The 12,799-nt window shown below is 43.5% G+C and overlaps 1 protein-coding gene across 4 annotated transcripts in view; it reads left to right on the forward strand.

The window, feature by feature from the left end:
- Spire1 (spire type actin nucleation factor 1) overlaps nt 1-6,660 on the forward strand; it is a 130,600-nt gene extending 123,940 nt beyond the window's left edge. For all 4 annotated transcript variants that reach the window (XM_034518062.2, XM_034518059.2, XM_034518060.2 and 1 more), the window contains 3 exons: nt 1,073-1,100; nt 1,193-1,329; nt 4,718-6,660. In XM_034518062.2, coding sequence (XP_034373953.1) covers nt 1,073-1,100; nt 1,193-1,329; nt 4,718-4,976 — 424 coding nt within the window. In that variant the 3' untranslated portion in view covers nt 4,977-6,660. The remainder of the gene's footprint in view (nt 1-1,072; nt 1,101-1,192; nt 1,330-4,717) is intronic.
- Nucleotides 6,661-12,799: the final 6,139 nt, after the last annotated feature.

Consider the following 12,799-nt stretch of genomic DNA (forward strand, 5'->3'; position numbering starts at 1 on the left):
TCTTGCCTCTGCCTCCCAAATGCTGGGATTCAGGTGCACACCACCATGCCTGCTTTGTTTCTTTTATATAAGCAAAATGACTCTGTCATCCTTGAACAGAACAAAACCAAAAAGCAGGCATGGTTATCATATGATTCCTGGACACACTAATAAAATTCCACATGGAAGTTGAGTCTCTTTATTTGTTTGTTTGTCTGTCTGTCTGTTTGTTTGTTGTTACTGTTGTTATTTTGAGGTTAATTTTTAGGTGGTGTGGTGGCACAGGCCTTTAATCTCAATATTCAAAGGCAGAAAGTGCTCTGTGAGTTCAAGGCCAGCCTGGTGAGTTCAGGACAGGCAGGTCTATATAGTAAGACTGTCTCAAAACAACAACAAAAAGATTTCTTTATATTATTCTTACTTAAATGCACATATGTGTACCTCTAGTGTAGGTGCCACAGAGGCCAGAGGCATGATGGATCCTTTGGATCTAGCATTAGAGTCCATAGTGAGCTTCTTAATATGGGTGCAGGGAACTGAACTCAGGTCCTTCCTTTGGAAGAGTAGGAAGCACTCTTAACTACTGGTGGGGTTTCTCCAGACCACCCCACCCCCCGTTTTGGTTGTTTGTTTTTTAAGATAGATCATATTGTAGTATAAGTTGGCCTCGAACTCACTGTGAGGCTGCAGTTGGCCTCAAACCTTCAGCAGTCTCCCTCTCAGCTTCCCAAGAACTGGAATTACAGGCATGAGCCACTATGCTTGGCTGATGGGGGGGGGGGTGTTGATGGTGATGATGATGTTTGGTTTGGTTTGGTTTTTGAAGACAGGGTTTCTTTGTGTAGCCTTGGGTGGCCTTGAACTCTCAGAGATCCACTTGCCTCCAGAGTGCTGGGACTAAAGGTATACACCACCACTGTCCAGCTAGCTGATGCTGTGTTTAGGAGACGGTGTAGTCGATAGATTTTATAGATTGTCTCTTTGGCAGTCTATACTTGCATCATGTAAATAATGACAGACGTGCACAGCTCTAACCCTGGCTTCACCGCCATCACTGTTTCCCAGCAAGTAACTCTTGTCGTTTTGTCCACAGGCCCGTGTGCTCACAGTGTTGCAAAAAGGTAAACTTAACTCCATGAAATTACCCATGCATCTGTTTACTGCCTCTGCGCGCCTGGCGCTCACTCTCTTTCTCTCCCGTTTGGGATGACAGATGCGGCTGCCTTCCAAGCCATACTCCACTCTACCCATCTTCTCGCTGGGACCTTCTGCCCTGCAAAGGGGGGAAAGTTGCTCGAGGTCAGAAAAACCTTCCACTAGTCACCATCGGCCGCTTCGAAGCATCGCCAGGTAAGCAGGGGGCTGGATCTTCACGAGCATGCTCTGAAGAAAGAACACTTGGGGTTAGGGTGGTCATGACCAGGCTAGGCTTTGGGTCAGGGCATGTTGCCGGTTGATTGGTTTTGATAGTTTTAGTCTATCATAATTCTTCAGAGGTTCCCAAGGTACTTTTCAGGTGATAATGGCTAGTTACTTAAAAGTTATTTTAGAGTAGTTTCACTTTTAATTAGATTTTGAAATAACTTTTATACCTTTTCAAAGACATCTTTAAAACTGACTTTTAGGCTAAATGAGCCATGCCTGTGATCCCAACAGTTGGGAGGAGACAGACAGATCAGAAAGAGTCCATGGGATTGAAGAGATGGCTCAGTGGTTAAGAGCATTTGCTTCTCTTGTTGCCCTGCTAATTAAAGCTGAAGTCTACCATTGTCTGGATAGCCTTCTGGAGCGGCCCAAAATGGTGGACTCTCTTTAGCAGCAGGGCTTCTCCTTCTCTGACTTTGTCTAGAGAGTTTAAAAACCCCACTCAACCTCTACCTGTGGGACATTGTTTAGCCTTAGTTAGGTTACAAGTTCAGATCTTCCTGTCTCGGGATTAGAGCCCCTTCAGTGAGCACCTGTGATTCCTGAATGGTATCTTAAGCCTTCAACCAATGACCTTTTGGATTCTCCTGCCTTCCATCCCCAGAACTATATAAGCCTTAAATCACCCCAAGTAAACTTGATCTACTTTCATGCAGCTGGCCCAGTGTGCCTTCATTACCATACATACACACAGGGCTTCCAGACCCCCTGTCAGTAGTCTCATCCCTGGGGCCTTGCAGAGGACCTAAGTTCAGTGCCCAGCACTGACATGAGGCCTCACAACTATAATCCGGGTCTAGGGGTTTTGGTGCTGTTCTGGCCTGTATAGGCACTATACACATGAAGGTAAGACACCCATACACATAAGAAACCAAATCTTAAAAGTAAATACATAATATATAATGAGATACATACTGAGGGCAGTCTAGGTTTCCTGAGAGCCTATCCACAAAACAAAACAACAGCAAAAAAGGTCCTTTTCCCTCCCAGTCTAGTCTAATCTTCCTTATCTAGTTTAAGATAAAATCCATTGACACCTGTGTTTATAACATCTGCTATAGTTTTGAGTTACTCTACTTATTGTAAAAGCAGAGATAAAACTTAAAGCTTTATGCCAAGAACAGAGTTTCAGTTGCATTTTGTACAGGATCGGTCTTTTTTTTTTTTTTAAGATTTATTGATTTTATGTTTATGAGTACACTGTCATTGTCTTAAGACACACTAGAAGAGGGCATTAGATTACAGGAGGGCACCATTACAGATGGTTGTGAGCCACCATGTGTTTGCTGGGAACTGAACTCAGGACCTCTGGAAGAGCATTCAGTGCTCTTAACCCCCAGCCATCTCTCCAGCCCCAGCAGTGTTGTTCTTAACAGAAAGGGAAAGTCCACTCAAGCCACAGGCTGGCTGGGCCGAGATCCTAGCTCTGGACTGTGGGGTAAGAAAGCCTTATGCATTAATACATAACCGGGATCCCTGAGGCCTTGGCTCTTGACTTGCTCTCCAGGTACTTGGTGCCCAAGCTGAGCACTGGTGGGACAGAAAGGAGCCCAGGACAGCCATCAATGGCCCAGGGCAGGGTTTTTTTGTTTATGTTTTTTCTATTCAGTGATGACTTTGAATCTCCTGTGTCTTCCTTTTTGCTTTCCCTTGGGGAACTAGTTGATAGAGTAATGAGTTAAATGACCTCCAGTTCATTTCCTCAGGCAGACTTGAGAACATGATTATAGTTCAGCTCTCTTGACCCACCTAGCCAATCACTCCCACAGAGTTGTTGGGGAGAAGGAAACACATTGATAACAAGAGCACAACACATAAATTGGTAAAAGGTGTTTTTCAGAATAAGACACAAAAGCTCTTTAACTTCCTATAGTCAGACCTACTATCTAACACCTACTAAAGTTGGCTGATAGTGACACAGGGTACTGGACCTTGGGAAAAGACCTTGCCCACTTGGCTTTTACATGGCTGCTGGGCATCAACACTGCCTTCATGTTTATACAGCCATCACTCAGCTTTGTTGTCTTTTGTTTTGTATTACTTTATTATTTTATGCATAAGGGTATTCTGCTTGCATGGAAGTCTGTCACCATTGAATGCCTGGTACCTGTGGAGCCCAGAAGCTTCAGACCCCCATGGTCTAGAGCTTCAGGTGCTTGTGACCTACCATAGGTTCTGGGAATCACCTAGGTTTTTTGGAAGAACACCAGTGCTCTTAATCCCTGAACCATCTCTCAGACTCCATCCCACCCTAGAGTATTACGAGTTTTCTTCTTCTCCTTCCCTTTTTTCCTCTTCTTCCTCTTCCTCCTCCTCCTTCCTTCTTTCCTCTTTTATTTTCTGTTTTTGGAAACGGGGGTTTTCTGTGTTGCCTTGACACCCCCCCCCCGTGTGTGTGCGTGTGTGTGGGGGGGTGTGGGTGTTTGGTGTGTGTGTGTGTGTTTTGTGTGTGTGTGTGTTTGTGTGGGTTGTGTGTGTGTGTGTGTGTGTTGGGTTTGTGTGTGGTTGGGGTGTGTGTGTGTGTGTGTTTTGTGTGTGTGTGTGTGATGTGTGTTTCAAGACAGGGTTTCTCTGTAGCTCTGACTGACCTAGAACTCACTCTGCAGACTAGGCTGGCCTCAGACTCAGAGATCCATCTGCCTCTACCTCCCAAGTGCTGGGATTAAAGGCGTGAGCCACCATGCTCAGCTAATATTACTTCTTTTGTTTTTGTTTTTGTTTTTGTTTTGTTTTGTTTTGTTTTGTTTTGTTTTGTTTTTCGAGACAGGGTTTCTCTGTACAGCCCTGGCTGTCCTGGAACTCACTCTGTAGACCAGGCTGGCCTCGAACTCAGAAATCCGACTGTCTCTGCCTCCCAAGTGCTGGGATTAAAGGCGTGCGCCACCACTGCCCAGCGCTAATATTACTTCTTAATAAAATATGTACCTGATTTCTAAAGTTATATATTTATTTGTTTGTTTGTTTGTTATATGTAACACTGTAACTATCTTCAGACACCCATATGAGGGCATCAGATCTCATTACAGATGGTTGTGAGCTACCATGTAGTTGCTGGGATTGAACTCATTACCTCCAGAAGAGCAGTCAGTGCTCTTAACCGCTGAGCCATCTCACCAGCCCTATCTGATTTCTAAAAAGGTTTTTGAACCATATCTGCAATAAGAAATTCTTTCTTGGACACGACATACTCACACACCCTTTTCTATGATGTTTTGTCAACCCTTTTAGAATTTTTTTTCTCTTACCAATTTTTAATATTTCAGTTAAATTCTTAAAAATACTAAATATTTTTTGTCAACTCCCCCGATCCCAGGTTCTCCTCAAAATCAAAGTCTGTGGACAAATCCGATGAAGAACTCCAGTTTCCCAAAGAGTTCATGGAGGATTGGAGCACAATGGAGGTGTGTGTAGACTGCAAAAAGTTCATTTCAGAAATCATCAGCTCAAGCCGGCGCAGCCTGGTGTTGGCCAACAAAAGAGCCAGGTTGAAAAGGAAGACACAATCCTTCTACATGTCCTCGGCGGGCCCCTCGGAGTACTGCCCTTCAGAGCGGACTATCAATGAGATCTGAGCCCTGGGCCTTCCCGCTCCTGTGTGCAGAGGCGGGCAGTGCAGCAGTCCTGCAGATTCTTCCCAGGGGTTTTCCTTCACAGGCTCCGTCTGCAGCAGGTCAGGCTTGGGCTGTACCTGAGACCCAGACTCAAGGCTGTGTTCGTATCAGCTGATGGTATGAGGCAGGTCAGCTACTTGTTCATTTGCACTCAGAAAGCCTAAAACTTGATTTTGTGTATGTGAGTAGGGAAGCCAGAAACTTCCTTAGTTCGGTTCCTCAATGTTCTTCGGATAATTGACTGACTAAGGCAAAAAGCTTCTTGTGTGTGAAGTCAGTCTGACTGAGTGTTGATGTTAGCACAGTTGTAAGCAGTAAGTCATATTGGCATTCCACTTGACAGTGTTCCTATCTCATGTACATAATGTCCAAAGCCCCGCCACACAGCAGTTCCCTGGGGTGGGCCAGGTTGGCTGTCATCTCACAGCACAAATCTTGAAGGCCTTGCTGATAATGCTCTTTGGGGCTCTGGCTGCATCCAGTAAAGAACAATCAAGCAAGCTATACACTGCACGGGTGGCCACTTCTCAGAGCTCAGGGTCTGCCCAGGCCCAGGTCTCAGTGTTTCCTCAGCTGCTACCAGGCCTTCATTCCTTATTGTGAATATATTATGGTTTTGAATAGTTTTATAATACAGGTTGAAGAATTAAGATTTTGTGGAAGTCTGAAGAAAAAGGAAGACTAAAATTTTTGTGAAGCAGCTGAGCCGGTCTTGGTTAACTGATTGGAGGTTGTAGCAGCAGCGGTGTCAGCAGAAGGGAGCCAGCGGTGGCTCGTATGTTTTCATCTACATTTTCCATAACTTTATAGTGTGGCCATCGTGACTAAATTAACCACAGTTTGGTATCTGAGTCTCAAATTGAAGTTTATTTTTATAAATGAATTTTAAAAGAAAAACCTTGGCTGTTTTAAAATCTCAAGAAAATTAACCTGCTGCCATGCATAATTTTTTGATGCTTTTTGCACTAGTTGTCTTGTAAATGTCACTGCATTTCTTATGAAGGGTGACTGACAGGTAGTATGGTGTGCCTGAAATTCCTCAGCTTCTGTGACACACATACCATGGGCTGCCCCTCATTTCCATAAGCTTAGAAATAACCGGTCACAGGCAGTGGTGGCACACGCCTTTAATCCCAGCACTTGGGAGGCAGAGGCAGGTGGATTTCTGAGTTCAAGGCCAGCCTGGTCTACAGAGTGAGTTCCAGGACAGCCAGGGTTACACAGAGAAACCCTGTCTCAAAAAACCAAAAAAAAAAAAAAAAAAAACCAACAACAACAACAACAAACAAACAAACAAACAAAAAAACAAACAATCAAACAAAAAAGAGAAATAACCGGTCAATCAGATTGCCACTGATGTTTGGAGAATGAACTAAAGCACATGTACAGTGTAATTCCTGACAGCTATAAAACCACCCTCATAATCACCACTGATGAGACCATTGATGACAGCTCCACTTAATAAAAGGCATGACAGTTGCATTTCATACCAACATCAAGATACAGTAACATTTCCCATTAAATTGACAGCAACACCTCAGAAATGCTCCAGTAGTCATTTCTAATGCATTGAAATTTATAGTTTAGTAAATGGCTTTAAATTACTTATACTGACGAAATAAACTTCACCACTTGACTAACGTAATGCATGTTAGTAGTTCATCTGTTCTGCATGTAGAAGTGGGCCGTCAGGAAACCCTTATACCCCAGCTGTTTTAAGACTAAGAGCTGTAAACATTGCAGTGTGAATCCCATTTATACAGGATTCCCTGAAGCCACCAGAACTTTCCACTGCAGTTAGGTGGGACCACCACTGCTATGGCCCTAGGCATACATTCTAGAATGATCTCCTGGAAGGAAGCAAGGAAGAAGGTACATACCTGTGTGGGTTTATAAGCATGCTTCTGTAAAATGGTAACTAATTAGTGTTTGACTTCCCACATAAGACACTGAGCCCACCACCCCACAAGTGAAATTTTTATTCACATTCACAAATCAATGATCTAGTAAGTGTCACAGACTTGACCTCATTCCCTCAGGCTCACAGTACTGGGCATAGCAATTTGAGCATTATGACTCCTTTTACCAGAACATCAGGATATAAAATTTTCAGCACATTAATGTTGTGTCAAGAGTTTACGTGTATGCCATGCCCAATAAACATCATGCAGGAAGTAGTGAAAAAAAGGGCACGTGACAAGGTAGAAATTATAGAAATAAAATTAGCATTATTTGGGAGACACCAAAAAAGATAATGTGCATTTAACTGTATCTTGTCTATAAGACTGGCTCTTCCCGGCAGTGGTGGTGCACACCTTTAATCCCAGCACTTGGGAGGCAGAGGCAGGCAGATTTCTGAGTTCAAGGCCAGCCTGGTCTACAGAGTGAGTTCCAGGACAGCCAGAGGTACACAGAGAAACCCTGTCTCGAGAGAAAAAAAAAAAAAAAAAAAAAGACAACTGGCTCTTCCCCCCACCAGCACTCACACTAAGCTAGGATTCCATAGGCTCGGGCTTTGAGCCAGGGAGCTGGTGCTGCCTGTGGGACTTGCTTCTAAAGTCCTAGCTTACACAGTTAGAGCTTCCTGTTCCTCCAGGAACCTTGTGTAGGACCCTGCTTCCCTGCTGTGTGGCTCTCTTAGTTCAACAGTTGTTTATGGCTGACCCCAGAGTCTGATGCATCTCCTGGATACATCTGTATGTTCGTCCTCACCCCTCCAGGTGTGAGCACCAGCCATTGGTCCCATAGACCTTGAGGTCAGAGTATGTAAAAAATGCTTGTACATATTATAACATACTCATTAATATTTGAAAGGCATTCTGTCATTGGCAATGGAAATTAATTCTCCCAAGATAAGTAAAAATTAATTGATTTGCACATTGACTTAATGACCTTAATTACTTGATTTCAAGTCTCAGCCCTTTAAAATTAAACCTAAAAGTTATTATACAGTAATTCTAAAAATGATCTGTTTGGAAGAGATATGTGGTTAGTACCATGAACTCATGCCATGAAATCTGTTATTTTTCTAACTGTACTAATAGAGGACTGAACTTCAAGTGAATGTAGGAGACATGGACGTTTTAAATTATGTTGCTATTTGTTCAAATAAAACAGAAAATTTTGCACATTGAAGGACCATGAAGAAATGTGTCCTGCTGACCTGGCTTCCCACATGTGTAAGCGGATGATGGCTGACATTCCAGGCAAATTGACAGTGCTGAGTGTCCTCCATGGAATATTTCAGCCAGGCATGATGCTGCACACCTTAGTTCCAGCATTCCGGAAGCAGAGGCAAAAAAATCTCTGTGATTTCAGGGCCAGCCTGGTCTACACAGTGAGACCTTGTTTTTTTTTTTTTTTTTTAAGGTATTTTATTTTAGAACTTATGAAGAGGGGAAATAAACTGGCTTTTACCATACCTTCTGTGTTGAATTCCTATTGTAAAATGGTGATGTCTTCCAGAAATTAACAAGCTTTTAGAAATCACTCAGGTTTTAAAGACAAGGGAGGTACTTGCAGCAGCAGTTTAAAAATATTTTAAAGCCAGGCAGTGGTGACACACATCTTTACTCTTGGCAGGTGGATCTCCACGTTTGAGGCCAGTCTAGTGAGTTCCAGGACAGCCAGGGAGAAACTTTGTCTCCAAAAAACCAACCAAACAAAATACTTTATAAATATAGTTCCCAAGAACCAAATAAAACAAAAAATAAAGCAGTTTCACCTGCCGTCAGGGGCTGCTGTTATAAAGTCATGTGACTAGAGAAATGGGTCATCGCCAGGGACAGTGGGACACTGATCCCAGCATGTGGGATGTGGATGCAGAAGGATCGCGAGTTTAAAGTTAGCCTGGGCAGCATGGCCGTGGTGCAGCAGCCCTGGTCCTCTGGCTTTCCCTCACTGCATGCATCCACCATGCTTTTCACCCCTCTGCCATCTAATGGGAAGGAGGGAAAGTGCCCGTGCATGAGCACTTCTCAGGGACCATTGTCAAGAAGGCTGCCCACATCCTTTGTTTTGGGAAAGAGTCTATCATTGTTTACCAACCAGACTAGGCTGATTTTCCACGGTTTGTATGCTTTCTGCTGCTTCTATTGATACCCACCTTTATTCTTACCATGGAGGTTAGGATACAGGATGTTATGCCAATTTTCTTGTATTTATCGGGACTTGCTTTGTTGTCTTACCATGTGGTCAGTTTTAGAGAAAACTCGGTAGCTTCTGAGAAGGAAGTGTCTTTAGTGTTTGGGTGGAATGTTCTGTACATGTCTGTAAGGTTCATTTGATCTATGATGTTAATGCCATCGTTGCTGTTTAGTTTTTGGCTCCATGATCTGTCTAATGGTGAGGAGATGTTTGAAGTTACACACTCTCTCTGTGAAGGTCTGCAATTTGAGCTGTAGTAGTGTTTCTTTCATGAACTTGGGGGAACTTGGTTTGCAGTCTGTTTTGTCTGGTATTAAGATGGCTGCTTGGTTCCACTATTTAGGATAGCTTTTTCCAGTCTGCCCTTGATGGTGAGGTATGGTGTGTTTGTTTATTGGATGCAGCAGAAGGATGAATCCTGTTTTTGTTTTCTCTCTGCCTCTCTGTCTATCTCTTCTTGGATGCAGCAGGATGAATCATGTTTTTGTTTCTCTCTCTTTCTCTCTCTCTCTCTCTCTCTCTCTCTCTCTCTCTCTCTCTCTCTCTCTCTCGACAAGGTTTCTCTGTGTATAGCCTCTGCTGTCCTGGAATTTGCACTGTAGACCAGGTTGGCCTCTAACTCAATGTACATTTGCCTGCCTCTGCTTTCCAGCTGCTGGGACTAAAGGTGTACACCATCACACTTAACTGTATCCTGCCTTCTAATCCAGTCTGTTAGTATGTGTTTTTGTTGTGAAATTTAAACTATAACCGCTATGGGTAGTTTTTATTGGTTCATGTTATTTTGTTGTGGTGTGGAGATTTTCTCTTTTGATTTACTGTTCTGCAATTATATGTTCCTTTTGTCTTCTTGAGTGTAGTTCTTCAGAGTGAAGTTTTCCTTCTAATGCCTTCTATAAAACTGGATTGATAGAAATCACTTAAATTTGGTCTTAGCATGGAATGTTTTTCTTTCTCCATCAATTGTGTGTGATAGTTTTGCTAGGTATAGTAGTCTGGCCTGGCATCTGTAGTCTCTCAGACTTTGTAGAACATGCATCTAGGGCCTTCTGGTTTTCAGACTCTTCATTGAAAACTCAAGTGCTATTCTAATGGGCCTGTCTTTTATGTTACTTGCTCTTTCCCCACTGTACCTTTTAATATTATTTCTTGTTCTCATTCAGTGTTTTGATTATTGTATATCATGGAATATTTCTTTTCTGGTCCTATTTGGTGTTCTGTGTGCTTCTGGTACTTTTTAACAGGCACCTCTTATAGACTGGGGACATTTTTCCCTTTTGGATTTTTGAAACATATTCCTGGCTGTCCTGGAACTCACTATGTAGACCATGCTGTCCTGGAACTCACAAAGATTAGCCTGCCTCTGCCCTGGCTGTCCAGGAACTCACTCTGTAGACCAGGCTAGCCTCAAAATCAGAACTCTCCGACTCTGCCTGTCTCTGTCTTCCAAGTGCTGGGATTAAAGGCATGTGCCACCACTGCCCAGCTGACCATATTTTTTTTTTCTCCTTTCTTTATTCCTATTATTCATAGGTTTAATCTTCTCTCAATGTCCCAGATTTCCTGGTTGTTTTATGGCTGGATTTTTTTTTTTTTTTGAGTGTCTGTTTGAGTTTTATTGCTGTGAAGAAGACACAATGACCATAGTAACCCTTATAAAGGAAAACATTTAACTGGGGCTGGCTTAGAGTTTTAATCCACTCTTCGTGGCAGGAAGCATAGTGGCTTACAGGCAGACATGGTGCTAGAAAAAGAGCTAAGAGTTCTGCATCTTGATTTGTAGGCAGCCAAAATCACTGAGACACACCAGCCAGATCTGGGCTTCTGAGACATCAAAGCCTACACAGTGACCCACTTCCTCCAACAAAGCCACTCCAACAAGGCCTCACCTTATGAACCAAGCATCCAAATGCATGATTCTGTGGGGCCATACCCATTCAAATCGCCACACTGAATTATCCCCCCCCCCCCTTTTTTTTTTTTTTTTTTTTTGAGATAGAGTTTCTCTGTGTATCCCTGGCTGTCCTGGAACTTGCTTTGTAGACCAGGCTGGTCTCTACTCAGAGGTCCACCTGCCTCCACCTCCTGGGTGCTGGGATTAAATGTATGTGCCACCACCATCTGGCCATTTATCGTCATATCTTCAATACCTGAGATTTGTCTTCTGTTATCTGTTGGTGAAGCTTACCTAAGTTTTGTTATTGTTTGATATTCTAAGCTTTTTATTTCTAATTTTACTTCAGTTTGGGTTTCTTTAATGACTCTGCTATCATATCTGAGGTGTTTCCATTATTTGATTCAATTGTTTATTCTCATGTTCTTTCATTTAGATGGTTATTCATATTCTCTGTAAGGTCCCTGAACATAGTCATAATAGCTATTTCGAAGTTCTTGAGCTTCAGCTAAATCTTGTCTCAGCCTGCTATAGTAGTGTTACCAGCTTTTGGAAGAGACATATTTTCTTGGGTATTCATGATATTTGAGTTGTTTCTTGGTGTAGATATCTGGTCTGGTCTTTGTTGGGTAAGTGTTCTGTTCTTTGATTGCTGTTGCCCACCCTGGATCCTAAGCACATGTGGTGACTCTGGGATCCTTGGTAGAGAGTACTTTCTCGGGTCTGCAGGTACCACAAAGAAATGGAGATGGACTTGGAGAAAAGGCTGAGGGGACACTGGGAAAGATCTAGGGGAACTGAGGGCCACATCATGTCTGCAAGGCATGGAGGTGGACTAGGGTGGGGTGCTCTGCTCCTGCAGATAGGTGCAGTAGGGTGAAAAGTAAGCCTAGAGAGAGGAATGAGAGGCTGTTCATTGAGATGAACCTCATGTGGCCCAGGCTGCCTTGAATTCCTGACTCTCTTGCTTTTCCTGCCCAAGTGCTATGATCACCAGGTGGGCACCACCAGGCCAGCTCTCTGTATGCAAAGTAGCTCATCTGATCATGGCTCTGGAAAGCATCTTCATAGAGTCTGCTTACGTGCACAGTGAACTGCCGATGGTAACATAGAACAAAGCCACATGGAGGCAGGGCAGCTCAGAGAGAGAGAGCAAGGGCCACCTGCCAGCCACATCACCACCAGTGCCAGGACCTCAGCTTGGCTCTCAGGAATCTCTCTTCATCAGAAAAAGAGTACAATAAATAAACGAATGGAATTAAACCTCCCTAAAAGGCTTCCTAGTCAGGGCAGTATTATTTCAGGGAAATCTTACAGTGAATGGAGCATTGTAAAAGGGAGGCCAGTTGGAAGGTAACAGAAGTGATCTATGCTGTGTAGTAAATTACTTAAAAACCATGTTGAAATTATGAGCCTTCATTATGGCAAAAGTTTGTGGGTCAGTTCAGCAGCAGCCTGAGACTGTACTTCCATGTAGAGTGACATTAGAGATGTCAGTGGACCCACTGTTATCTGAAGGCTGCACTGGGCTGCAACTCTGCTTCCAGTGTGGCTGCTTGCACAGCCGAGTGCCCTAGGGACCTGCTGGGCTCGTCGGTGACCTTACCATATGGCCAACTGAGTCACAGGCACCATCACTACATGCTTTACATGGCTGAGTGCAACAGCCCATATACATGCAGACAGCACAGCTCAGGAGAGGTCATGAGGCACAGCCTCCTGGGACTTCATGGAAGTGACAGCT

Source organism: Arvicanthis niloticus, chromosome 14, assembly GCF_011762505.2.
Source record: "Arvicanthis niloticus isolate mArvNil1 chromosome 14, mArvNil1.pat.X, whole genome shotgun sequence".
In the NCBI taxonomy this organism is placed as follows: domain Eukaryota; kingdom Metazoa; phylum Chordata; class Mammalia; order Rodentia; family Muridae; genus Arvicanthis; species Arvicanthis niloticus.